Source organism: Chiloscyllium punctatum, chromosome 38 (genome assembly GCF_047496795.1).
Source record: "Chiloscyllium punctatum isolate Juve2018m chromosome 38, sChiPun1.3, whole genome shotgun sequence".
In the NCBI taxonomy this organism is placed as follows: domain Eukaryota; kingdom Metazoa; phylum Chordata; class Chondrichthyes; order Orectolobiformes; family Hemiscylliidae; genus Chiloscyllium; species Chiloscyllium punctatum.
In genome coordinates this window covers 23,198,534-23,224,552 of record NC_092776.1, presented here as the reverse complement: position 1 = coordinate 23,224,552, position 26,019 = coordinate 23,198,534, and the positions used below count along the sequence as shown (strand labels likewise).

The window sequence follows — 26,019 nt, the reverse complement described above, 5'->3', positions numbered from 1 at the left end:
CAGAACTGGCTCAAAGGTATAAGACAGAGGGTGGTGGTGGAGGGTTGTTTTTCAGACTGGAGGCCTGTGACCAATGGACTGCCACAAGGATCAGTGCTGTGTCCTCTACTTTTCATCATTTATATAAATGATTTGGATGAGAACGTAAGAGGTATAGTTAGTAAGTTTGCAGATGACACCAAAATCGGAGGTGCAGTCGACAGTAAAGAAGGTTACCTCAGAGTACAATGGGATCTTGATCAGATTGGCCAATGGGGTGAGAAGTGGCAGATGGAGTTTAATTCAGATAAATGTATTTTGGGAAAGCAAATCTTAGCAGGAATTATACACTTAATGGTAAGGTCCTAGAGAGTGTTGCTGAACAAAGAGACCTTGGAGGTTCATAGCTCCTTGAAAGTGGAGTTGCAGGTAGATCAGATAGTGAAGGCGGCGTTTGGTATGCTTTCCTTTATTGGTCAGAGTATTGAGCACAGGAGTTGGGAGATCATGTTACAGCGGTAAGGACATTAGTTAGGCCACTGTTGGAATATTGCGTGCAATTCTGGTCTCCTTCCTATCGGAAAGATGTTGTGAAACTTGAAAGGATTCAGAAAGGATTTACAAGGATGTTGCCGGGTTTGGAGGATTTGATCTATAGGGAGAGGCTGAACAGGCTGGGGCTGTTTACCCTGAAACGTTGGAGGCTGAGGGGTGACCTTATAAAGGTTTACAAAATCATGAGGGGCATGGATAGGGTAAATAGGCCAAGTCTTTTCCCTGGGGTCAGGGAGTCCAAAACTGGAGGACACAGGTTTAGGGTGAGAGGGGAAAGTGACCTAACGGGCAACTTTTTCACATAGAGGATGATACGTGTATGGAATGAGCTGCCAGAGGAAGTGGTGGAGTCTGGTACAATTGCAACATTTAAAAGGCATTTGGATGGGTATATGAATAGGAAGGGTTTGGAGGGATATGGGGCTAGGTGCTGGCAGGTGGGACTAGATTGGGTTGGGATATCTGGTCAGCATGGATGGTTTGGACCAAAGGGTCTATTTCCGTGCTGTACATCTCTATGACTCTATGACTCTATTAGCAGATTTTACCAAGTTAAAAATCACACAACACCAGGTTATAGTCCAACAGGTTTAATTGGAAGCACACTAGCTTTCGGAGCGATGCTCCTTCATCCAAATCAGATTTTACCAGTTTACTATGGACAGTCTCAGTCTCAACTTGTTAAAGTCAGCCTTTCCTAAATTTAAAAGTGTAGTAGCAGATTCATGCTTTTTGCAATGAAATGCTACATTGAACTTAATTATGTAATGATTACTAGTGATAAAAGTTCATGCATAATTAGGTTACAAATTAAATCTGGTTCATTTCTGAATCCAATATTGCTTTCCCTGGATGCATCCAGGAGATATTGCGTTATCAAATATATGGGACACACTCCAGAAATTTACTGCCTTCTGACAGGTGCCTATCTGCCTCTCCCAGTCTATATTAAAATTAAAAACTCACCTTAATACTACTCTGGCTTTACGACAAACTTGCCTAATTTCTGCATTTATACAATTTAGTATTTCAAAGCAGCTACCAGGGAGACTGCACACAATACATGTTATAATTTTAGATCCTTTGCTGTTCCTCAGTTCCACCCATACAGCTTCTACTGGATGCTTTCCCCTCATTATATTCTCCCTCACCATTGAACTAATTTTGTTTCGAATCAATAAGGCTACTCCACCTCTTCTGCCAATTTTCCTGCATATCCTGTAAACCTTATTACCTGATGTATTTAATTCCCAATACACTCCATTCTTCAGCCTTGTCTCACTAATGGCTATATCATAATCTCCAATTTGAATATATTACTTAGACTTTGTGCATTCATATATTGAACTCTTATTTGGGCCTTTAGCTGTCAAAAGTCACATGACACCAGGCTATAGTCCAACAGATTTATTTAAAAATCACCAAGCTTTCTGAGTGTTGCTCCTTCATCGGGTGAAGCAAATCTGTAGGACTATAGTCTGGTGTTGTGTGACTTTTGACTTTATCCACACCAGTTCAACACTGGCAACTCCACATCAGGGACTTACTCTATAATCCCTCCCTCAGCACAGATACTTCATTCATCTGTTTTTCATTTCTCTCCTCCAGTTTAGTCAATATACACCTTACAGTATTGCCATTATCTGCCATTTTTGAATTCAGTCAGAATTTCCATTTCTTTACTTTCGGTCACATTACCTGACTTTGAAACTATTGACTTCCCTAAGCCTTCTCCCCCATTTATTAGTTTAAAGTCCTTGTGACAACATTATTTAGCTAGATCTACAATAGCCTGTCCTCGAGTTGGGTCCTCAACACACTGCTCTCTAAAACCATTCCTAATACACTCCAGAAACTCTCCTGTACAGCTTTAGTGCTGAATTGGTTAACCCAATTTCTATGCAAATAGAAGTCATCCACGATTACGGTGTTGCCCATTCTACATGCTTGTCTCACCTTCCAATTTACATTACAGCCCAAAATGGTATGGTAACAGCTTTAACCACCACTTAGGATTGGCTTAAGTGAATCCACAAGCCTGACTACCCTGGCCGACCTACTGTCTCAGCCTGTTCCTTCCCCCACCGGATTCATCTCCACCTACCTAGATACTGTCCTATCCCCCTTGTCCAGGAACTCCTCACATACATTCGGGACACCACCCACGCCCTCCACCTCCTCCAATACTTCCGTTTCCCCAGCCCCCAACACCTCATCTTCACTATGGACATCCAGTCCCCCTACACCTCCATCCGCCACAACAGGGCCTCCAAGCCCTCTATTTCTTCCTCTCACCAGTACCCTTCCACTGATACTCTTATTCATTTGGCTGAACTGGTCCTCCCGCTCAACAATTTCTCCTTTGAATCCTCCAACTTCCTCCAGGCAAAAGAGGTTGCCATGGGCACCTGCATGGGCCCCAGCTATGCCTGTGTCTTTGTTGGCTATGTAAAACAGTCCATCTTCCGTAATTACACCGGCACCACTCCCCACCTCTTTGTCCGCTACATCGATGACTGCATCGGTGCCACCTCATGCTCCCACAAAGAGGATGAACAGTTCATCAACTTCACCAACACATTTCACCCTGACCTTAAATTCGCCTGGACCTCCCTATCCCCATCAGCAATGACAAACTCAACACTGACATTTTTTACAAACCCACCGACTCCCACAGCTATCTGGATTACACCTCCTCCCACCCTACCTCCTGCAAAAATGCTATCCCTTATTCCCAATTCATCCGTCTCCACCGCATTTGCTCCCAGGAAGACTAGTTCCATTACAGAACAAACCAGATGGCCTCCTTCTTTAAAGACCGCAATTTCCCCTCCCACGTGGTTGAAGACACCCTGCAACGCATCTCACCCACATCCTGCATCTCCGCCCTCAAATCCACCCCTCCAACCATGACAAGGACAGAACCCCCCCGGTCCTCACCTTCCACCCCACCAACCTCCACATAAATCGCATCATCCGCTGACATTTCCGCCACTGTCAAACAGACCCCACCACCAGAGATATATTTCCCTCCCCACCCATATCCGCTTTCCGCAAAGATCGTTCCCTCCGTGACTACCTGGTCAGGTCCACGCCCCCCCAATAACCCACCCTCCCCTCCTGGCACATTCCCCAGCCACCGCAGGAATTGCCAAACCTGCACCCACACCTCTCCCCTCACCTCTGTCCAAGGCCCCAAAAAGGAGCCTTCCACATCTATCAAAGCTTCACCTGCACTTCCATGCATGTCATTTCTTGTATCTGTTGCTCCCGATGCAGTCTCCTCTACACTGGGGAGATCGGATTCCTTCTTGCAGAGCACTTCAGGACAGTCATACCAATCAATCCCACCACTCTGTGGCCGAACATTTCCACACCCCCTCCCACTCTTCCGAGGGCATGCAGATCCTGGGCCTCCTCCATCGCCACTCCCTCACACCCTCATTTTCTTCCTGGGGACCCTCCAACCCCATGGCATCAATGTGGACTTCATCAGTTTCCTCATTTCCCCTCCCCTCACCTTACCCCAGTTCCAACCTTCCAGGTCAGCACTGTCCTCATCACCTGTCCCACCTGTCAATCTTCCTTCCCACCTATCCACTCCACCCTCCCCTCTGACCTAGCACCTTTACCACCACCTCAATCCACCTACTGCACTCTCAGCTACCTTCTCCCCAGCTCCCTCCCCTCCTATTCATCTCTCACACCCGAGGCTCCCAGCCTCATTCCTGATGAAGGGCTTTTGCCCGAAACATCAACTTTCCTGCTCCTCAGATGCTGTCTGACCTGCTGTGCTTTTCCAGCACCATTCTAATCTTAGTATAAATCCAGTTTGCTATGAAGCAGACATCAAAACATATGTTCAGATGCCCATTGGACTCTCTGTGCAATTTACAAACTCTGGAAATTTATGAGAAAGTTAACTCCCCTATACCTAACCTCCTTGTGTCAAAAACCCAGGATATTCCAGCTTACACCTGCCATAGCTTCACCAAGCATCCATCAGAAGGACCAGAATTTAATTCAGCATCCAAATATTCCTGATGTTGATGTCTAGTTGTACCATATAAGACCAGCAGTGTAAGAGGGATAAGATGATAAATGGAGATCCTGTGTTCTCTAACTCCCAGTCAATTATGTTATGATCTGCAAGTAATATTATTTATTATTCCAAACGTTTCTGATCAAAGTGCTATGGCTAGACCCACAAGGACATGGACCTACATTAATTAAATGCAGCACATCCATAAAGTTGGGCAAGTTATTTGTTGCTTCAAAGTCTTGGGAGTATCCTGTACCCTGCGGCTTGCCACTTTCAGCCAGACTTTCTATATAAATAGACAATCGAAAACTATGTTGATGGGTCATGGCTTCTCAGATGTTTTATTGGGCCAGAGATCCTTAGATGTACTAATCAATTTATCTCTCTCCTAATAATTTGGTGGCATCTGGCATGATGGATGTTTATGTTGTCTATGTTATGATGGATGTTTAACTGTTTATGAATCAATTGTCTAAACTAAAAAGCTACTGGCTCTAAACTGAACTGTTACTCTCAGATTAGTGGATCCCAATTGAAAACTTAATAACATTAGAGAATGCAAAGTTATGGTCTGCAATGCAAACAGTACAAATCATATCACAGAGGAACAGATACATTTGTGTCAAAAGAAAATATTTGTAATTATATCCGTAAAGGTCGGTCACAACAAAACATTTAAAATCATCAGAAATGAAGAAAAATAGAGAAATTCTTAACGCATCTCAAAGCGTGTTCTTGCAAAAAGATTGCTCACAAAATCCTTTTAGCTGAAGTGAAATTTGTTGGCAAATGCTGTCCATATCCCATTTTATGAACATTTCTACTTTAATATCATGTTTTCTCATAAGATCATGATTTACTTTAAATGGGGAACAAATAGTCTCCACTTTAGCAGCCTTACATTATTCACGTAAATTGATTTTCATGTAATGCAATCTTATGTTATTTGTAAGCTTTACCACGCTAGCTATATATTTATGGTCCTGATTATCTTGCTGCTGGTGATTACAACACAAGATGAAACTTTTCAGTTGAGTTACTCTTGCAACAACTTCCGGAGCAGGATGTTACAAAAGAGTTATCTATTTTGCTGGTCAATATCTAACAGTAAAACAGCATCTGAAGCTCATCAGTACCATGCATTTTTATGCAATCTACTGTAATCTACATCATTTGTAAGACTTTGTCCCCATGATATCGAAGTCTAATAGAATTTTTAACATTCTCTTCACTTATTTCATCACTTTGTTCCAGTTTAAAGGGCAGACCTGTGGCTTCAACTGACTGCTGGTCTGGCTTTAATTTTCCTAGTCTACATGTCATTCAAGTTCAACTTATTTTTGACAGAATCTAATTTCATGTTGCAATGAATTTAAACTTCAATTGTGTTTGATGTTCAAGTAATACCATACAAAATATGATTATAAAAAAAGCCTTTGAAAAAAGTTTTTGATGGTTATTTATTAAATTGACCAAGGTATCTAAATTATATTTGAATATAATTATACAAAGAGGCATGAAAACTATACTCAAAATGTCACATGCAAGATTGACTACATTGTTGGTCAGGGCACTGTGTTGCTGAGAATTTGGGGACAATATCATGAATCTTTAACCCAATCCCTAACCAACACAATCAATGTGAACTCATGATTCTGACCTTGGAGCATGGTCAGTTTTGGGCACAGGGACAAGACCGGGCAAAGACTCAGGTGATCAAGGTTAAAAGAATTGTATTTGTGCTCACCCACACTTAAAATTCTGTCAGCATTTGTGCTTTATCATTCGATTTTGCCAAGAGTAAATGGTTTGTGGGCGTAAACCATTCAGAAATTTCCAGGCAGCAAGTTTTGCATCTGCAAAACAGCAGGAATAAAAAGTTGCCGGAGATTTGAAATGATCACAAAAATGCATTAACTTTGCTACAATACAAACGTCAGTTTCTTACAGTTACACTTCGCCTGATTTATCAATACTTGTTAATTTATGACATTGGTAATGCCAGTGTGCATAGTGCTAGAATCCACATATTACTGGTTTATAATTTAACTACAAAGAATGTACAGGAAGGAATCAAATGGTTGGATCATTCTGCTAAGTTGAACATTATGCATCAGTAAGTTATCAGTAAATCATCAAGGAGTGCAATATCCTGTCCTGCAATGGAGTGTTAAAGCAAATAAAACACAAGGACTTTCGTTAAGATCACTGTTGGAACTGCATAGAAAATGTAAGAGCAATTTGCCTCACTGAAAATCTGAGTGAAGTTTCTTCTGGAATGGCAACACTTGCAGCATTTTAATACTACCTTACAATAACAAGTCACTTGATTTAAAAGGAGGAAGTCTTTTCCCTTTTTGCTTTCTGATGTCAGTTATTTTAGATTATAAGTGAGATCGATTGCTTTGCATTTTATCAATTTGTTCAACTATAGAATCAGCTACACCAGCCCTTTTCCCAAGGGCCAAATTTAATTGGTCACATGACCAAGTTGTCTTCAGCAACAATCTAAAGCAGTTTATTTTAATCAGGGGCTTAATGCTTGTTGAAGAATCTTGTGTCAGTTGGGGCTCAGCTAATAAAACTCTTACATCTAAGTTGCAAAGTTTCTGGGTTTAGTTGCATTCCAATACTTGACTACAAAAATCAAAACTAACATACCAGTGGAATACTAGCCCTGTACAGTCAGAGGTGTTGTCTTTGGGTTAAGGTGTTAAATCAAGGCTCTATCTACCAGTTTAGTGCATGTAAAAGTTACCTGTGGATCTTGAAGAGGACCAGCTGCTGCATTTGCCACATCAAAACACTAGACTGTACATCCAAAAGTGCATTGTGAAGCACATTGGGATGTCTCTCTGCAAAATATGTTCACATGCAATAGTGCATTTCTTTAAAGCTTTGCTGTAATGTCAAAGAGAACAAGATGCGCTCTGTCAACTTCATATGCAGCACAACTTCCCTGAACTCCATTATCACCCTCTCTAACCCTGTTCTTAGGCTTATCATCAAGCAACTGACATTCAATACCTATAACACCTGAACAATCTGTAAAGCATTTCAGGTGCTGGCATCTCACACATAAAATTATGACATTCAACGCCCAGTATTGGATCTGATTCAGTCCTCTTGGCATGAACTGAGAAGAAATTCTACCCGTAAACTATTTCTCACAGCTTTCATGCTGTTAGCTGGATTTCTTTGCAGATAGATTTAGACAGATGATTATTTTTTCTGAGTCAGCATATGGCACAGATGAGGTACTGCCATCATAGGAAACAGTGCATTTATGAGTTCTAAAAGAATTATAGATCAAATTCTACTAACAATTTTGAAAAAACAGATTTTCTGACAGTGAGATATGGGGGAACCTTGATTATCCGAACAAGACGGGCAGGCACTATTTCGTTTAGATAATTGATTATTCGGTTCATCGATTAAATGCCTTTCATCTGGGGCTCGGAGTTTTTAAAGTCTGTTCCCCGTTCAGGAGACTGCAGCCGCCCACTGCAGCGCGCGAGCCCCCACCCCAAACCCCATGCCGCCCACGCCTACCCCCAACCCCGTCATTTGGAGACGGTGCTGGTTTAATCACTGTAAACAAAAGATGCGATCACAGTTGGAAACGCGTCTTTGATGTAACGTTTCTATCGGGACCTCGAGATCTCCTTCAGACAATCCAATTTTTGGATAATTGGTATTCAGATAATCAAGGTTCCTCTGTAGCTGTTAAACAAATGGCTTGGTTTGGTAATATTATTTATTGTTTTGAATTTGCACAGGTCCTCCCTTATCTTGTTAAAAGCTTCATGCAATAATCAGCTGTATTTTCTTTTGTTCAATTTACTTCATCCACCTGTTTCCATATCGACGCTCTGCCTCGATGTTCGGGCAGCTCTAAAGTTAGTTAGATTTCTGCTTTGGTTACTGCATTCTGGATAACAAAGTATTTGGAGGAAGTATTGCCCTCAGTGATTATTGCACAGACTCATTAATTCCAAGGCCAGGTTTTATTCCCTTAAAACAGAAGAATAAGAAGTGTTCTGATTGTAATGAGGTCAGCCAGCTAGACATCATAGAATATGAGCTCCCTAATTGGGGCTGTTAATCTGGTCCAATCAGGGAGCCTTGGCTGACAGATTAAAAAGGAGAGTTACGTTAGGGCCGGGGTGTCCTTGGAGAAGGAGCACGCGGTGTCCACCGACACCCTGGAGTTGTTCAGGGAGAGGTGGGCACCGCAGGGAGTGGAGTGCATCATTTCTCCCTCCAACTCTATTTTGATTTAGTCCCTACCCTCCCCTTCACTGTTGTTGCTCACACAGCATTGCCCCTTTATGTGAAGGGCAGTGCTTGTCACTGGCCACTCGGGTGTTTCTCCTATCTTCCTGGTGGTGGAAATTGAATAAAGATTCATGCACTTTGTGTCTTTCACTGTGTCTCACACCTGCACACACACACCATGGGTGCTGGGGAAAAAATAAGCACTACCGCAGTTAGGCGGTAGTGTGGGGGTTTAATTTTTAAAAAAAAGAAAAAAAAGAAGAAAAAAAAATTAAACAGGGGCCTTTTGTAAAAAAAAGAGAAAAAAATATATATATAAGAAAAAGAAAAGAAAAATAAGAAAAAATCAACAGGCACGTTTCCGCGAAAAAAAAATAAACAAAAAATAAATAAAAAGGAGAGTTACGTTAGGGCCGGGGTGTCCTTGGAGAAGGAGCACGCAGTGTCCACCAACACCCTGGAGTTGTTCAGGGAGAGGTGGGCGCCGCAGGGAGTGGAGTGTATCATTTCCCCCTCGAACTCTATTTTGATTTAGTCCCTACCCTCCCCTTCACTGTTTTGATCACACAATATTGCCCTTTGATGTGAAGGGCACTGCTTGTCACTGGCCACTCGGGTGTTTTCCTATTTTTCTGGTGGTGGCAATTGAATAAAGATTCGTGCACTTTGTGTCTTTCACTGTGTTTCACACTTGCACACACACACCATGGGTGCTGGGGAAAAATAAGCACTAAAAGACAATTTTAAAAAATATATATATTTAAAAAAACAGGAGTGTTTGATTTAATAAAAAAAATAAAAAAGGAGAATTAGGTTAGGGCCTGGGTGTCCTTGGAGAAGGAGCACGCGGTGTCCACCAACACCCTGGAGTTGTTCAGGGAGAGGTGGGCGCCGCAGGGAGTGGAGTATATCATTTCCCTCTCCAACTCTATTTTGATTTAGTCCCTACCCTCCCCTTCACTGTTTTTGATCACACAGCATTGCCCTTTGATGTGAAGGGCAGTACTTGTCACTTGTCACTTGGGTGTTTTCCTATCTTCCTGGTGGTGGCAATTGAATAAAGATTCGTGCACCTTGTGTCTCTCACTGTGTCTCACACCCGCACACACACACCATGGGTGCTGGGGAAAAATAAGCACTACTGCAGTAAGGTGGTAGTGTGGGGGTTTAAGGAAAAAAAAGAGAATAAAAGGAATGTCTGATCACAAAAAAAAGATAAAAAGAAAAAAAAACACAGGGACTTGCCCTTTGATGTGAAGGGCACTGCTTGTCACTGGCCACCCAAAAAAATAAAAATAAAAAGGAGAGTTACATTAGGGCCTGGGTGTCCTTGGAGAAGGAGCACGCAGTGTCCACCAACACCCTGGAGTTGTTCAGGGAGAGGTGGGTGCCGCAGGGAGTTGAGTGCATTATTTCCCCCTTCAACTTTATTTTGATTTAGTCTTTGCCCTCCCCTTCACTGTTTGATCACACAGCATTGCCTTTTTTTGTGAAGGGCACTGCTTGTCATCGGCCACTCGGGTGTTTTCCTATCTTCCTGGTGGTGGAAATTGAATAAAGATTCATGCACTTTGTGTCTCTCACTCGCACACACACAACATGGGTGCTGGGGAAAAATAAGCACTACCGCAGTTAGGTGGTAGTGTCGGGGTTTAAAAAAAACAGGAGTATCAAAAAAAACAGGAGTGTCAGACACTCCGGAAAAAAAAATAAAAAGGAGAGTATCAGAGATACTTTGATAACTGGCTCCAGATGAGGTAGTATTAGAGTCAAAGACTGCTGATGTGGAAATAAAGGGTGACTTGGTGATGGGATACCGGCCTCTGTGGAGTTATTTCAAGAGGTGGTCTGGTTTAGCTGTTTAAAATGTTGAGATATTTTGTTGGGCAGACATGGAGAAACTATTTCCTCTGGTAGGAAGGCATGGAAACATAATCGTAAAATTAGCCTAAGCCATTTAGGAGGCAAAAAAAGGAAGCAATTTTCACACAAAGCATTAGAGAAATATGGATTCTCTCTGGAAAGTCTTACAACTCTCATGGAAGGGGTTGATCAATTCCTATAGGCAACAAACTATCAAAGACTGAGATAAGATCGGTACATGTAGTTAAGATACAGATCAAGCATGACCTACTTGATTGATATAACATGTTTGAGAAATTGAATGGTACACTCTTATTCCTACGTTCCTATGAATTTTTCTTTGAGATGTGCTGCCAACGGTGTGATATTCCCATTGTCCTGGTAATTGTATCCATAAATGATCCACAGGCTGTCAAATATTCATGCCTTGATTGCTTTCGGAATTCCAACAATTTATCCTTTACTTGACTACTCCTTTACATCAGAAACCAGTCATCCAAGATCAAAGACTTGCCACTGGAATGATTTATTTTCTGCGGATATAAGGCTAATGAGCTATTGTATCATTGCCAAGATTTAAAATTTTGCTTTTATAGCTTTCAGTTTTTCTTTCCTGTCTTTTCTAATTAACAATCCAATTTTTATGCAAGGGTAAATAGCATAAATCATGATAAAAATGTCCCTTAAAATTTCTTTATAGAGGTTTCTCTCTCAATTGTGGGTAAAAATCCTGATAAAACCATCTAGCCATACAGTGAGCTGTTAACTGTGCACTATTTCCCCTTGGTAAACTAGTGGCTTCCAATTTGCTTTATCATAGAATCCCGACAGTGTGGGAACAGGCCAGTCAGCCTATCAAGTCTGCACCAACCCTCCGAAGAGCATCCCATACAGACCCAATCCCCCACCCCATTCTCATAATCCTGCATTTACCATGGCTAATCTACCTTGCTGACACAGTCCTGGACACTATGGTCGATTCAGCATGCCAATCACTTAACCTGTACTTCTTTGAACTGCAGGAGGAAACCAGAGCACCCAGAGGAAACCCACACAGACAAGGAGAACATATAAACTCCACACAGATGGTCATCCAAGGCTGGAATTGAACCCAGGTCCCAGGCACTGTGAGACAGCAGTGCTAACCACTGAGCCACTATGCCACCCTTCATGCTAAGCAAATTTGCAATTTAAAAACAAGTACCAGAAAATCTTTCCCGATACCAGAGGAACGAAGTGAGTTTAAATCTGTTTTGTGTTCAGAATATTGAAAGAGTTTTGGAATAGTCTTGCAAAGAGACCCCTGGTGGATTTAAAACATCCTCCTCAAATACACACCAGCAAATGAACAGCGAAAATTCCGCATAGTTTGAGATCACAGTAAGAACAGATTCCTGGAGGATCATGAGTGGTCTTAGTGACAACTAATGCTCATGAAACAGGCTAGATTGCACTTCAGTAACCACTACTTTAATTAATGGACTTGTTTATCAGTGAGCAACTGAACTGGGATAAAGAAATTGTTGAACATCGTTTTGAGTGTGCTCTCAAACTATGCGGAGTTTTCGCTGTTCATTTGCTGGTGTGTATTTGAGGAGGATGTTTTAAATCCACTAGGAGTCTCTTTGCAAGACTACTCCAAAGCTCTTCAATTCTAATTCTCATCCAAAATGATTAAGTGCTGTGCTGGAGTATACAGCTGTCACCAAGAGTAAGGCAGTGCTCTGCACAATGAATGGAAGGGGAACCAGAGGGATGGGCAAGAGAGATTGGAGCTGTGTGATGGACACTTCCCCACCATCCCAGCTTCCTCTTCCACACTCTGAGAACAGGAACTTCCTTCTCTTCTGGGCCTCCTCCACTTGGACTTCCAATGTTATGCCCAAATACTTGCATTTCCTCCCCTTTATTTCCCTGGCAATCCGACATATCATCCAGGGCAATCCACACCTTCAGGAGGAGAAAGTGAGGACTGCAGATGCTGGAGATCAGAGTCAAAAACTGTGGTGCTGGAAAAGCACAGCTGGTCAGGCAGCATCCGAGGAGCAGGAGAGTTTACTTTATGAGCATTAGCTCTTCATCAGGAATGTGGGGGAGCCCCACCTTCAGTGGAAGGGGATGTGTGGAGCCCACATACATTATGACATGGGAAATGTATCTAAAAAACATTCTAATTCTAAACTTGCATATGTCTGTTGCACCAAGGAGCTTTGATTTTAAAGCTGTGAGCTTGAAATTGGGATAAGTAGCACACATTCTTTGGGTGCCAAATGTGCCATTCGGGATCCAAAACAGCACTGATGTTCTTGTACATCTGCCAAAGGCCAAACAAAGGCATCATTTACCTACATCAGAAGCAGCTGTTGGTCCTTTTGTACGTGTAAATATAGAGCTTAACACACACTTCTGATCCGTTGTAACTTTGGTTTGTTCTTTGACAGTCACTGTCAGTGTAGAAAAGTAACACTAAATGCAATGAAGTGAGTATTTAAAATAATGTCAACTACACAAACGCCTGATCCAATTCCCACTCCACTCCCAACTTTGACATTCAACCACCAAACACGCAATACTCACGTGTCCAAGCCCTGACCTCTTGGCCCACATGACCATGGACTCCAGCTCCCATGATCATGCTGAATATTGCAAGCTTCCTACCCATCCCCACTAAAGTACACTGATGCCTTTGACCTTCCAACCCATTTTCCGATCAAGTCCAAATCACAAACTCAGTGACCCACCCATTCCTCCTTCTGCCGTACAGCTCACGTTCCTGTGAACTGGAGAACTAAGCAGAGCGGGGGCTCTACTGCAACATCATCCACATAATAAAGAGATCCAAGGCCCAAAATCCAGAAGTTGTCAAAACAATAAAATTTGGCACGAGCTTCTAACACAGTGCTGGCAAGGTGCCCAATAATAATCTTCCTGCTTTGCAGAATCAGCAAGTCTCTGTATGAGTTTAGTAAGGCGCAATCCTCGTCAACTGAGTTTTGATACCATAACAGGATGTTAAAAAGGACTCTTCGGGTCAAGGGTAAATAAATATTAAAGGCACCATGTGCAGAGTGGAAAATCTGACTGCATCCTTTGGCACAATTAACATTCCTTTACCTATGATTTCCAGAGCTCATTCGAAATTCTTGGAATGAGTTTGTGGAACGGATGAATAGCTCTTCTAAAATGTACGTCAAGTAGCTTTCACATCCCTGCACCTCAGTTCTATTTTCAAACTTCTGCTAAGATAAAATTCAGCAACAGCAAACGCAAATGCAAGCCAATCAGTCTGTATGAATGAGAAGTAGCAGTCACCTGCTATGATGTGAGGTCTCTCACCTAATTGTGTAATGTTTCAGAAACTGAGCAATTTGTGACAGTCTCATTGAAATGATTTTTATACAGGATCTATAATAATTAGCAACCAGGACCAAATCTGCCTGCTAAAGTGAAGGTTCAGACATTGATTCATGGTGTCACCCCTTCATCAACTGTTTCATCCTTTCATCAAAACAGCCCTTGAAGGTGATATTCAACAAACACTGCACCCAAATTAGGAATACACAGGTTAAAGGTGTGTCCAACGAGTAAAACTTGACATATTATTTAAGAAAATAAATTGTCATACCGTGAACACATGAGACACTGTCTCCAACAGACTTTGTGTTTATTTTGAAGCTTTGGAGTTAAGCAGAAATGGGAAAATTCAAAAGTCAACAATTACTTTTGACACTCTTACCTTTGCAAGTGAAGCATTGGAGATGGAAATGTCTTGACTGGACACGTAGTACTTGTCCTTTACATGGGTCTCCACATTTGAAACAGTGGATGGCTGGCTTTTCTGTCGGCTTGTGGGGGTCCTGAGGGTGAGCCACTGCAGAGAAGAAAAGAAAACATGAGCAAAGCAGGCCGTTGACTATTACAATTCAGATTGCATTTTTATCTTCAACATCAAGAGTGAGGCAGACAGGCAAAGATGAATCCTCTATCAGCAGTCAGACAGAAATGGCTAAATCGTATCATATATTGGTAGATTATTTTGTACTGAATGCATAGTTGATGCATTGCTCAGTCTTTCAAAACATCCGGGAATTGAGTATGGAGACAATATAAGTGTTCAAATTCAACTACTTCACATGTACATTGTTATAGCTGGCACATCGTTGTCAAATCCTGGCTTTTATTTCAAAAGGAGTTCAAATCTGACCTACAAGTCAAAAATGACAGAATGATTGCAAAACAAAACTGAAATGTAGACTTCTTTTATTTGTTCCTGAATGAGGGTGGCAGTGCCAAAGCAGTGTTTACTATTCATGCCCCGTTACCATGAAGATTCAACCACATATTCTGTGACACGTACAGACTGAATGAAATCGGACATTCTCTCCCAATTTGGACATTAGTAAATTTGTTTTTTTTTAACAGCAATTTGACAGCTTTCTTAGTATGGGCTGAATTTTCTCAGTTTTTGGTAAAGACTTTTCTTTGGTGAGATTCAGACCAGGTGGTCCACCCTGGTTCATGGTGACTTCTCTCAGGAATCTTTTGGTCTACAGCTCATTAGTTATGCTACATGGCTCTTTGGCTCTTTTCTCTTGGAATCATGTGTCCGTGAGAAGTGGATATGCTCACCTCTGCCAGACGTTGTGCTGTTAATGCAGCTGGCACCATACTGTGCATCACTTCAGATGCTGCAAGCCTGACACAAGCCCCCACCCCCCCACCCCCCGTCCCCCAACCCCGCCATAACCCAGTGTGAAATCATTATTGATGAGGATATGGCCCAGAAAGGGAAGCTGACATCCAGCTATGTTTGACAGGCACCTGGAGGTGCTGCTGGCTGGGATGGTGTAAAGGAGAGAAGTGCTGTATTCCATTGACCACCAAAAGAAGCCACACCACTGGTTTCAGTCAGGCTGGATCGGGACAGCAGCCTGGGTTAGTGCTGTGTTCTGGGTGAAACACAATGCACAGCAGTACAGGAAGAAGGTTAATAGTCCTCTACACTCTGCAAGCATAGATGCCACAATCTTCTCTCTGCTTCCTCACAATCACAGGGCCACTGCCCTCATCAGAACTTTGCCACTGCATCATGCCAATCTCTGCAAGCCTCACAGATGCCAACTCTCATTACATTGGGCATGTCTATTTAACAACTCTCACTCACATCTTCCTCCCAACCTACTTTCCCTTCCTGCCCCCGTGCTTTCTTCTCATTCAATGGAGACAGTTCACCACTTCTCCTGCAGCTCCACTACCTTCTCCTTCATGCACGTGATCATACTCAGTCCCTCCATTTGTCGCATTGCAGGAAAAGTCAGCCTGCATCCACCTCCCACCCACAAGACTGATGTCTCCACAGTAATTCGAATGGTAAACCTGTAATCCCTGGACTGATTACACCTGACCAACATGACTAACGGTGGCCAACACCCTGGACTGGAATCCGACAAACCCTTTGCTGACTGTATTGATGACTAGGGACTAGCCCCTTTTGACTTTCACACATGGCCAATTGGTTGAAGCAATTGCCACATATTTGCTTGGTAAGCTGCTGACACGTGCTGACATAAGAGAAAGAGAGGACTGCAAATGCTGGATATTAGAGTCAAGAGTGTGGTGCTGGAAAAGCACAGCAGGTAAGGCAGCATCCGAGCAGCAGTAGAATTGACATTTCAGGCAAAAGCCCTTCATTCCTGATGACCAAAACGTCGATTCTCCTGCTCCTTGGATGCTGCCTGACCTGCTGTGCTTTACCAGCACCACACTCTTGACCCATGATAATGACATAGCACATTGCCTCACAGCAAAGCATCAGCCCCTTGATTGTTCAGTGCTCCCCACTGTGATTACCTGAAGCCTTTCCCTCCACAATAAAAAGCAATGTTAGGGAGAGGCTGGCAGTCTCCAAGCAAATGCTAAGTCAGTGTGCGTTAAAAAATGAAGGTAAGGGCCAAAAAATGCATCCAGTTAGGACACATGAAATTCATGTGTGGCACAGCACACAAACTGATCTTGCAGAAGCATTCAAATCATAGGTGTCCATCAGCTCCAAAGTGAAGACCTGAAGGGCTGACATGGCATGAGAATTGGACTGAGAGCATGCATAATGGTATGGTGATGCTGGTGGTTTATGAGGCCAGCTTGCTCAGTTGGAGGATAGAAGAGGACGGTAGCTAAGGAGTATATAGGCATGCTGTGTAAAAAAAGAATTAAAGCGAAGTCCAGAGAAACAAATGGCGAGCTGCTGCCACCAAGTTCCCACTCTGACTTTCAGGAATTAGCACCATCTATTTCTCAGGGAAGGAAATGAGAATTGGGAGCTGCATATAAAGGAGACAACTTAGCAAATAAGGTAATATAATAAGGTAGTCACTGCTTATTATTGAGACTCAGAAATCATTGTTTAAATCCAAAGGGGATGTTGAAAATTTGATTTTTCCATTTTCGACATACTTTCCCTATTTCCCTGCTATTGCTCACCTTGCTCAAGGGAGCAGAAGATTTCATCCTGTCAAGCTACTAAACTTCCATGAGAAAAAGTGATGACTACAGATGGTGGAGATCAGAGTTGAAAAGTATGGATCTGGAAAAGCACAGCATCCGAAGAACAGGAGAGTTGATATTTCGGGCATAAGCCCTTCATCAGGATTAATACCCGAAACGTCGACTCTCCTGCTTCTCGGACGCTGCCTGACCTACTGTGCTTTTCCAGTGGCATTTTGAGACTACTAAACTGCCACACATTGAGAAATGATGATACTTAATCATTTAACAAAGAAAAGCAAGCTGACATTGTCAATAAAACTAAAAGTTATCTGTACACAGCAACAGTGTTGAAAGCTGAGTGGAAAATAGAGAAAGCCAAAAATAAGGCATCGTGTGCCAGAAGACATAAGAGAACAGGACCCACATGAAACATGGATATCTTGCCCTCTTTGATACCGAAGGTACTGACGTCGGTTTCCGAGGGGAGGAAGGATACAGTAATCCATAGCAAAAAATATCTCTATGTAGTGTTAATTTATATCAGTTCACTGATTTTGTGAGATTCCAGAAAACTTAATACCTGTAAAGTTTGGTCACTTTGCATTTTCTCATATTCTGCATGCCAATATGCATCAAGTTACTGAATGTGCAATTATTTCTTAGTCCTTACTAGAATTTTATTCTACACTGAGAGAGGGAAGGAGTTGGAGCCAGAGTGACTGTCAATGGTATGCCCTTACAGATGTTTGGGATCCATCCCTATTATATAAGTACCCCACCCCTGGAATTTGAGCTGAGTCCTATTCTCAGATGGAAGGAACACTGTACCAGAATTTGTACCCTAACAGAGAAAGGTCTTGCAAGTTTCTGAGCCTCCATTTACAATTTCAAATCAATTCTGTCTCCATTTTTTCTGTTCCTCCTTATTTCCACATTGTTGACAATGTCACTGAACATTTGATGTAAGGTTATATTGCCAGCAATTTGGAACAATCTACCTCAAAATGTTTTTTTTTGTTTGAAGTAATCATTAACAATGTCCCTAAGTTAATCGGAACATACAATATTTAATGGGAAATCCATCACGTTGTGTGGGGATAGGAATATCCACTGAGCACACAATACCCTACGTGTGTTAACATGCACTGAAAGGAATGTTTGCCATTTTTGAATCATTACTTCTTCAGGGCCCAGTTAAATATTATTATGTTTAACTCTGCAGCAAATATGAACTGGAATTGTTTGAATTAATTATTGAACCAAATGTAAAGTGGACAGAATGCACCGAGCCATAGAAATCGCTTCTTGCAGGTATGCGAAAGTACAGAAATACCTATTCTCTTAACCAGATAAGAACTGGAAAGTAGAGAATTACTATCAGTCCAAACATGGACCAATTGCACAGTATCAGGTTTCCAATTTTGCTGAACCAAGCATGGATTGTGAAAAGACAGGTAATTCAATCAGCCATTGTAGAAAGTGAACTAAGATGGCTGCCTGTACTCTGACTCAGCCTCAAAAGAAATTAATTTGCACCAGTATAGAGCCCGTTTTCTCAAAGTATTTTAATCCTAAAATAGATCCGAAGATAAAACCAACTGTAAAATAGATTAACTGTTAGATTTCTAAAATGTGGTGCTACAGTAAGATTTTCAGGCAGAGTGGCATCTAGTTTTTGGATTTCCTCTCCAGATTGTATTTCAATGTAGGGCAGGAATTTTCAGATTGTTAACGGCATTTTAAGATGCACTCTGCTCATCTCATTCATTTTTTAAACTGACGAATTATTTTTAGAATACTCTAGGATCGGGTTCCCTTGAGCAGCATATGTCAACGTTGATTAAATCATCAAAGATGACTAACTTCAGCCAAGAACATGGGTTTCTGGAATTAATCTATTCATGTCATTATATCACTTTGCATCTTTGGCTACCTTGACTGACTTCAAACATTGCATGTTGTGTAAATCCCTTTTCATTTATGAGCTGTATAATCGTGGAAATCTCCTAATGGGAAGAGGTTACTTGGTCTCTGACAACTATGCTAGCTTCTCACAAGACCTATCGACTCTGTTCTCATTGATCTACTATGCCAATGCCAGCTTGCCAATCAAAGCTAATTACTCCAATCATACTTCCCAGTTTTTGCTCTATAATTTTAAAAATATTTTTCTTATTCAAATATTACATGGATTCTTTTGTCTTCTTTATTAAATGTTATAAGGCAGAAAGTCATTGCAATTGAAAGTTGATATGTGTTTCTAGTAGACCAGCAGGAAAATCCTAAGACCATCATCCGTTGTTAATACCCACTTATGCAGGGCATGTTGACCTTTGCCTGATGTTCTAATAGATTCTCTGTACTATGAGTCCTTGTTTGGAAAATCTAACTTAATGAATTGACTTCAAGATTGACCTTTTACTCACTACCCTTTGCTAACCCATAGATGCCAGTCCTTTGTGTGTGTGCCTAAAAGCTGGAACATCAGTGTGAAAGCATCCTAAGTTTCACAACAAATAACTGTGACTAAAGACCTGATGAAGCTCAAACAATGACGCACATCCAGGAGAGAATAGGCAAGAGCAGGTGACAGAGGAAGTGGATGAAGAAAGAGGTGGCATTATCCATGTCTAAAAGATGAGAAAAGGATATGCCCCCTCCCCGTGGTGCTGGAATCTTTGCTACATTGAGTGTGTTCATATGATAAAAAATGAAAACATACCTGGAACTTGATGCTGAAGTAAACAAAAATAAGTGACAAGAATTTTCCAGTTGCATTATTGAAAGTGAGTGGTCACAATAATGAGAATATGTCCCTACATAATAATAATCACAACATTTCAAGAGAAGCTACAAGTAAGGTTTCAATATTAGATACTTGATAAATATAATGGCAATAAAAACAAGGAAATTTGCAACGTCGTTTTTCCTAATTTAACCAATGTTTAAGATGTAACAGAATTAATGCCCACAGAATTAAATAAAATTACAAAAGCGTTTCCAGTGAGATGCACCTCAAACATAGTCCAAGTGCTTTGCATAGCTGAAAGTGCAATCACTTCCGCTTCAAAGTTTTTAAACACTATATCATATTGTTCAGTTTATCATGGCAGCATTCAACTTGCCAAGATCCTGACCTGTTAACGATGTGTTTTCCTGTTATTGCTTTGTTGGCATTCTTGGTCGCAGTGTAATGTGACATTGCTTTGCCCTTGTCTGTTTTATCCATTTGAAACACGCACAGCTTGATGTGGCCCTTCCTTCCATGCAACCAAAATATTGATTTATTATTCATTGAAGTGTGTGCTTAGCAGAAACTAACTGAAGTGCAAACCATTTTAATTACAGTTCGCAGAATGACAGAGAATTCCACAATTTTTACCAAATGTATTTTGCTCAACAATCATTAGTACGCATTGCACTTTTGCATAGATTATTGGCATATTCACTTACTTTTTGAAAATTGCTTTTCATAAACTAGAAGTGAAATCTGGCCTCATGTTTTCCTAACTCTCTGTAATGAGGACTCAAAGTGAATGAGTATTCCACTGTTTAAAAACATTACTTCCTCTGCTGCAACATCTTGTGTTTTACTCGTCACACATGATATTGTACCTGTGCAGATTCAGGATTCTGAATCACATGACTTATAATGAAAGAATTATGTCGGAAAACATCTGCTTCCTAGAAAATGAAAAGTTGCACAGGCAAGCGATTAAAAGGGAACAACTTTCGCAATCATCACCACCCTAGTACTTAAACTTGGGGATAGTTATTTCAAATTTGATTTCGGATAATCTAACTTCTGCCAGGCTTAGGCACACTTCTTTACTTGTTCAGGTGAAGCAAAAGTATTATGTGGCACAACTTGAAGGAGATCTTCAAGGGCTGATCCTCCTTCATCAAACTCCACAAATACAGAGTATTTATTTATTCCAGGCTCTCTTTGTGGGACCTTGATGTCCACAAATTTGTTGCTGGATTTGCTCACAAAACAAGGAGGAGTAGACCTAAATGCACTGTGTGTGCGTGTGGTGGGCAGGGGGGGGGGGGAGGGGCGCAGAAATTAATGACAAAAATGCTGCCACATATGGAGAATTTCAGCTATGAGGGAAGACCAGATGGGTCAAAACTGTTTTACCTCAGAACAGAGAAAGCTGAAAAAGGGCAAGGATTTAATTAAGAAGAGTGTAGTCATTAGGAGGTCTAAACAGACTTATGGAAGAACCGATTTCTTTTTGCAGCAAGATCAATATCAATGACCACAGATCAGAACAAAAAAATTACAGGGGAGTTAAGAAAATTTAGTTTTGGACAGTGAGTATTTGGAAATTACTGCCTGAATGGATGGTCAAGTCACAGGCTTTCTTGTATGAGGAAGCTGTTGAATGTACACTTGATGTGCTGTAGCCTCAATTGAAAAGTGGGACTTGCTTAGAGGGCTTTGCTTCTGTTCAGTACAACCACAAGGGGGTTAAGTGGCTTCCTTCTGTGTGGTAAATTGTCTGTTTCTGTGTAACTTTACCTGCTGTGAAATAGTTTGAAACATGACTCCACAACAGAAATATAAATTATTTATTTTATCTACTGTCTGGAATAAATGGCAGTGACACAGGTACCTGAGGTTACAAATTACTTTGGATGCCTTGCAGCTAGTCTAAAGTTACCAAAAAAAAAGTCACTGCAAATGTATTAGCATATTTTCAGAAGTTCATTTTCCTCTATTTAAGAGCTATTACTAATCAGAATATTGAGATCATCTGGTGTTCAATATACCCAATCGAATATCTCAAAGGGAATTTTATAAAAGTACAGCCTATGTTTGCTATGTTTTATCTAATTGTCACAGAACCTAAGATATCTGTACAACATATTAGATTTCTCTTTTGACATCATTATTTGTGCTGTAAAAGGTCACTGCTACCCTAAGAAAAATGGAGGCAACCCCAATTCTTGAATAGGCAGGAAAAGCCTGAACATATTACTTTTATGGAATCAATTTTTTAAAAAACTTTTCTTAAGAGGTGAGCATTGCAGGCCCAGGCCAGCATTTATTGTCCATTCTTAATTGACCTTCAAAGATAATAAGTCACAACGACACCACGTTATAGTCCAATGGGTTTATTTGAAATCACAAGCTTGAAGACACTTCACCTGACGAAGGAGCAGCAAAATAAACCTATTGGACCATAACCTGGTGTCATGTGACTTCTGACCTTGTCCACCCCAGTCCAACACAGCACCTCCATATCATGACCTACAGAAGGGCAAGGCCTGTCCACTAAAATTCTCTGCAGTCCATGTGAGGTTTTTACATACAAAAGTGCTATTAAGAATTACAGAATTTTGATATAGTAACATTGAATGAATAGAGATAAATCCAAGTCTGGAGAGCATGTGGAAAGAGAAACAATTTAGCCTACCTTTATAACAGTAGTATATTTTGGGTTACATACAACATGGTGCAAATTTTTTCCTTTAAAGAATGGCATCCATTTGTTCCTTCAGTTTATTACAGCTAAACTTCAAAAGCCCTCAAATATTATTGAAATGCATTAAATGCACAGTTAAATAGTTTTGTAAATAATCAAGATATCCTATAATTTGTAACAGACACTGAATACTAATCTGTGGTCACTCATTGGTGGAGAGACAGAAGAAGGAGGAGATCAGAGAAGCTGATATCCAGGCCATTCTTGCGTTTCATGGTAACCAATTGGTTACAAAGGGCATTGGCAAACTGTTAACCGGGGGATTAAATATAACATGGAATTATAGAACCTTTGACATTTGACTCTAAAGAATAGAAATGTCTCCAAAATACTATTGGCAAATGTCAACATTCCATTTTTTATTTTCTGAACTTTAACCAATTAGTTATGCCGTGAATTTGAATATTTTTCTAAATTTCTGTCTATGCTTCAGGTCTATTACATTCAGGGTATGAACTTTACTTCAGTCCGGGATACAAAGCCTGACTGATCTCCAAATAACAGAATCCTCTCTTGCAGGATTTAAGAAATCAGTCATTAGCTCAATTTGCACTAAAGAGATAAGAAACAAATTCAAAGGTCTTATGAGGAAAGGCAGAGAGCCTTGGAGAGAAGAAGGCTAAGAGGGGATTTGATAGAGACATACAAGATGATCAGAGGATTAGATAGGGTAGACAGTGAAAGTCTTATTCCTAGAGTGATGACGTCAGCTTGTATGAGGGGGCATAGGTAAAATTGAGGGGTGATAGATTTAAGACAGATGTCAGATGAAGGTTCTTTACTCAGAGAATGGTAAGGGCATGGAATGCCCTGCCTGCCAATGTAGTTAACTCAGCCACATTAGGGAGATTTAAACAATCCTTGGATAAGCACATGGATGATGATGGGATAGTGGAGGGGGATGGGCTTAGATTAGTTCACAGGTCGGCACAGCATCAAGGGCCAAAGGGCCTGTTCTGCGCTGTATTGTTCAATCTTCTATGTTCTACGTAAATAATGAGTAAGCACGTCTCCCTTCTTTTTGTTATATCTTTAATGGACCATTTCTCCAGGACAGCACAAAATTCACATGGGCTGTCCATAATTAACACTGTAACAAATGGACAATTCTAGCTGTGGAGACATGCCACATGGATAATAAGGCTGGGTACCAAGCTTGCAATATGGATTTTTCCTGCAAATATAGGTCCTAGCCATGCCTTTTCCAGATGCAAAGATGTAGGTCTAAAATCAGCATGCCTTTGCTATACGACCTTTCTCTGAAGATTAATCTATCCAACATTGCTGTACACAGAATAATAACTGAGCTGAAAATGTGTTGCTGGAAAAGCGCAGCAGGTCAGGCAGCATCCAAGGAACAGGAGAATCGACGTTTCGGGCATCAGCCCTTCTTCAAGAAGGGCTGATGCCCGAAACGTCGATTCTCCTGTTCCTTAGATGCTGCCTGACCTGCTGCGCTTTTCCAGCAACACATTTTCAGCTCTTATCTCCAGCATCTGCAGTCCTCATTTTCTCCTCCACAGAATAATAACTCTCAACTTATGTTCACCTATGAACAGCATTATAGTTCTCTTCAGTGCAATGCCACTAATTAGTTCATACAATTGGATATAGTCTTGAAAATGGGAAAATCCAAATGACAGCTATTACTTTTCACTTTATGTTTGAATTATGTAGCAATACAATGCATTACATGTAAAAATAATAATGTTACGAATGTAAGAAATATATTTTTAAGACATCAATTTTTCAGAGATACTGCTTCATTGCATTCTCCTCAACAGTAGGCAAACTCTGACTTGAGCTTTCTGATTTCATCTCCAGTTTGTAGTGATTACAATTCTGCCTCAGGGTTGCTGAATATATATCTGGGAACTGGTGATAAGTCCTATCAAATAATGTTGAAATAGGCTGAAATATATTTGCACAGAATGGTGAAGTTGCCAAGTGGTTGAGCACAGGCTATTTTAATAATTCCCTTTAAGCTAACCCATTTAGCAGAAAATGAGCAAATTTGGATTGTGTCCCCATTTGACCATAAGACCATTTAGCCCATTGAGTGTGCTTTGCCATTTAATCATGGCTGATGTGTGTCTCAACCCCATTCTCCTAACTTCTCCCTGTGACCTTGATTCCCTTACCAATCAAGGACCCATCCATTTTGGTTTTAAATACACTCAATGATTTAGCCTCCACAGCCTTCTGCGGCCATGAGTTCCACAGAGTCACAATTCTCTGGCAGAAGCAATTCCTCCTCATCCCAGTTCACAGAATACATAGAATCCCTACAGTGTGGAAACAGGCCATTCGGCCCATCAAGTCCATCTTGACTCTCTGAAAAGCATCCCACCTAGACCCACCCCTTACCCTATCTCTGTAAGCATGCACTTCCCATGGCGAATCCACCTAGCCTGCACATCCCTGGACTCTGTGGGCGATTTAGCATGGCCAATTCACCTAACTTGCACATTTTTGTACTGAGAGGAGACCAGAAAACCCAGAGGAGACTCACGCAGACATGGGGCTAATGTGCAAAATCCTTGCACAGTCACCTGAGGGTGGAATTGAACCTGGGATCCTGGTGCTGTGAGGTAGCAGGTCCCTTCACTCTGAGGCTGTGCCCTCGGGTCCTAGTCTCTCCAACTACTGAAAACATCTTCTTCAAGTCTATACTATCCAGCCGTCTCAGTATTCTGTACGTTTCAATAATATACCTTTCATCCTTCTAAACTCTACTGAATACAGTACAGGCCCAGAGTCCTCAACCACTCATCTGACAATCCCTTTACCCCCAGGATCATTCTTGCAAACTGCCCCTTCCTATGCCAGCACAGCTTTCCTCAGATATGGGCCCAAAATTGCTCACAATGTTCCAAATACATCTTCAGCAGTACATCTCTGCTCTTGCTTTCTAGCCCACTTGAATGACCCCACATTTAACATGATTCTCTACTGAAAGCAACAGACAGTAAACTTGAGAGGCATTTAAAATGGAATCCAATCCAAATCTATTTGCTTTACCCGCACAATATTAACAATGCACAAATGCATCAAACAGAATTTTGCAGATTAAAGTTTGCCAACAGCTATTTAACAAAGATCTTTGCATCGTTCTTATTAGGGCATTATAATTGGTCAACATTACAACTGTGAACATACAATTCAAAAATATGCATTATTGACTGTCAGGATTTGGAGACGCTGGTGTTGGACTGGGTTAGACAAAGTTAAAAATCACATAACACCAGGTTATAATCCAACAGGTTTATTTGGAAGCACTAGCTTGCAGAGTGCTGCTCCTTCATCAGGTGGTTGTGGAGTATA

The 26,019-nt window shown here is 41.2% G+C and overlaps 1 protein-coding gene across 1 annotated transcript in view; it reads right to left on the bottom strand.

Annotated features, from left to right (window-relative positions):
* The window catches only part of ablim1b (actin binding LIM protein 1b), a 254,903-nt gene that overhangs the window by 203,725 nt on the left and 25,159 nt on the right, over positions 1 to 26,019 (bottom strand). The window contains exon 2 of the mRNA XM_072557362.1: positions 14,454 to 14,588. Within this exon, the coding sequence (XP_072413463.1) occupies positions 14,454 to 14,588 (135 nt within the window). The remainder of the gene's footprint in view (positions 1 to 14,453; positions 14,589 to 26,019) is intronic.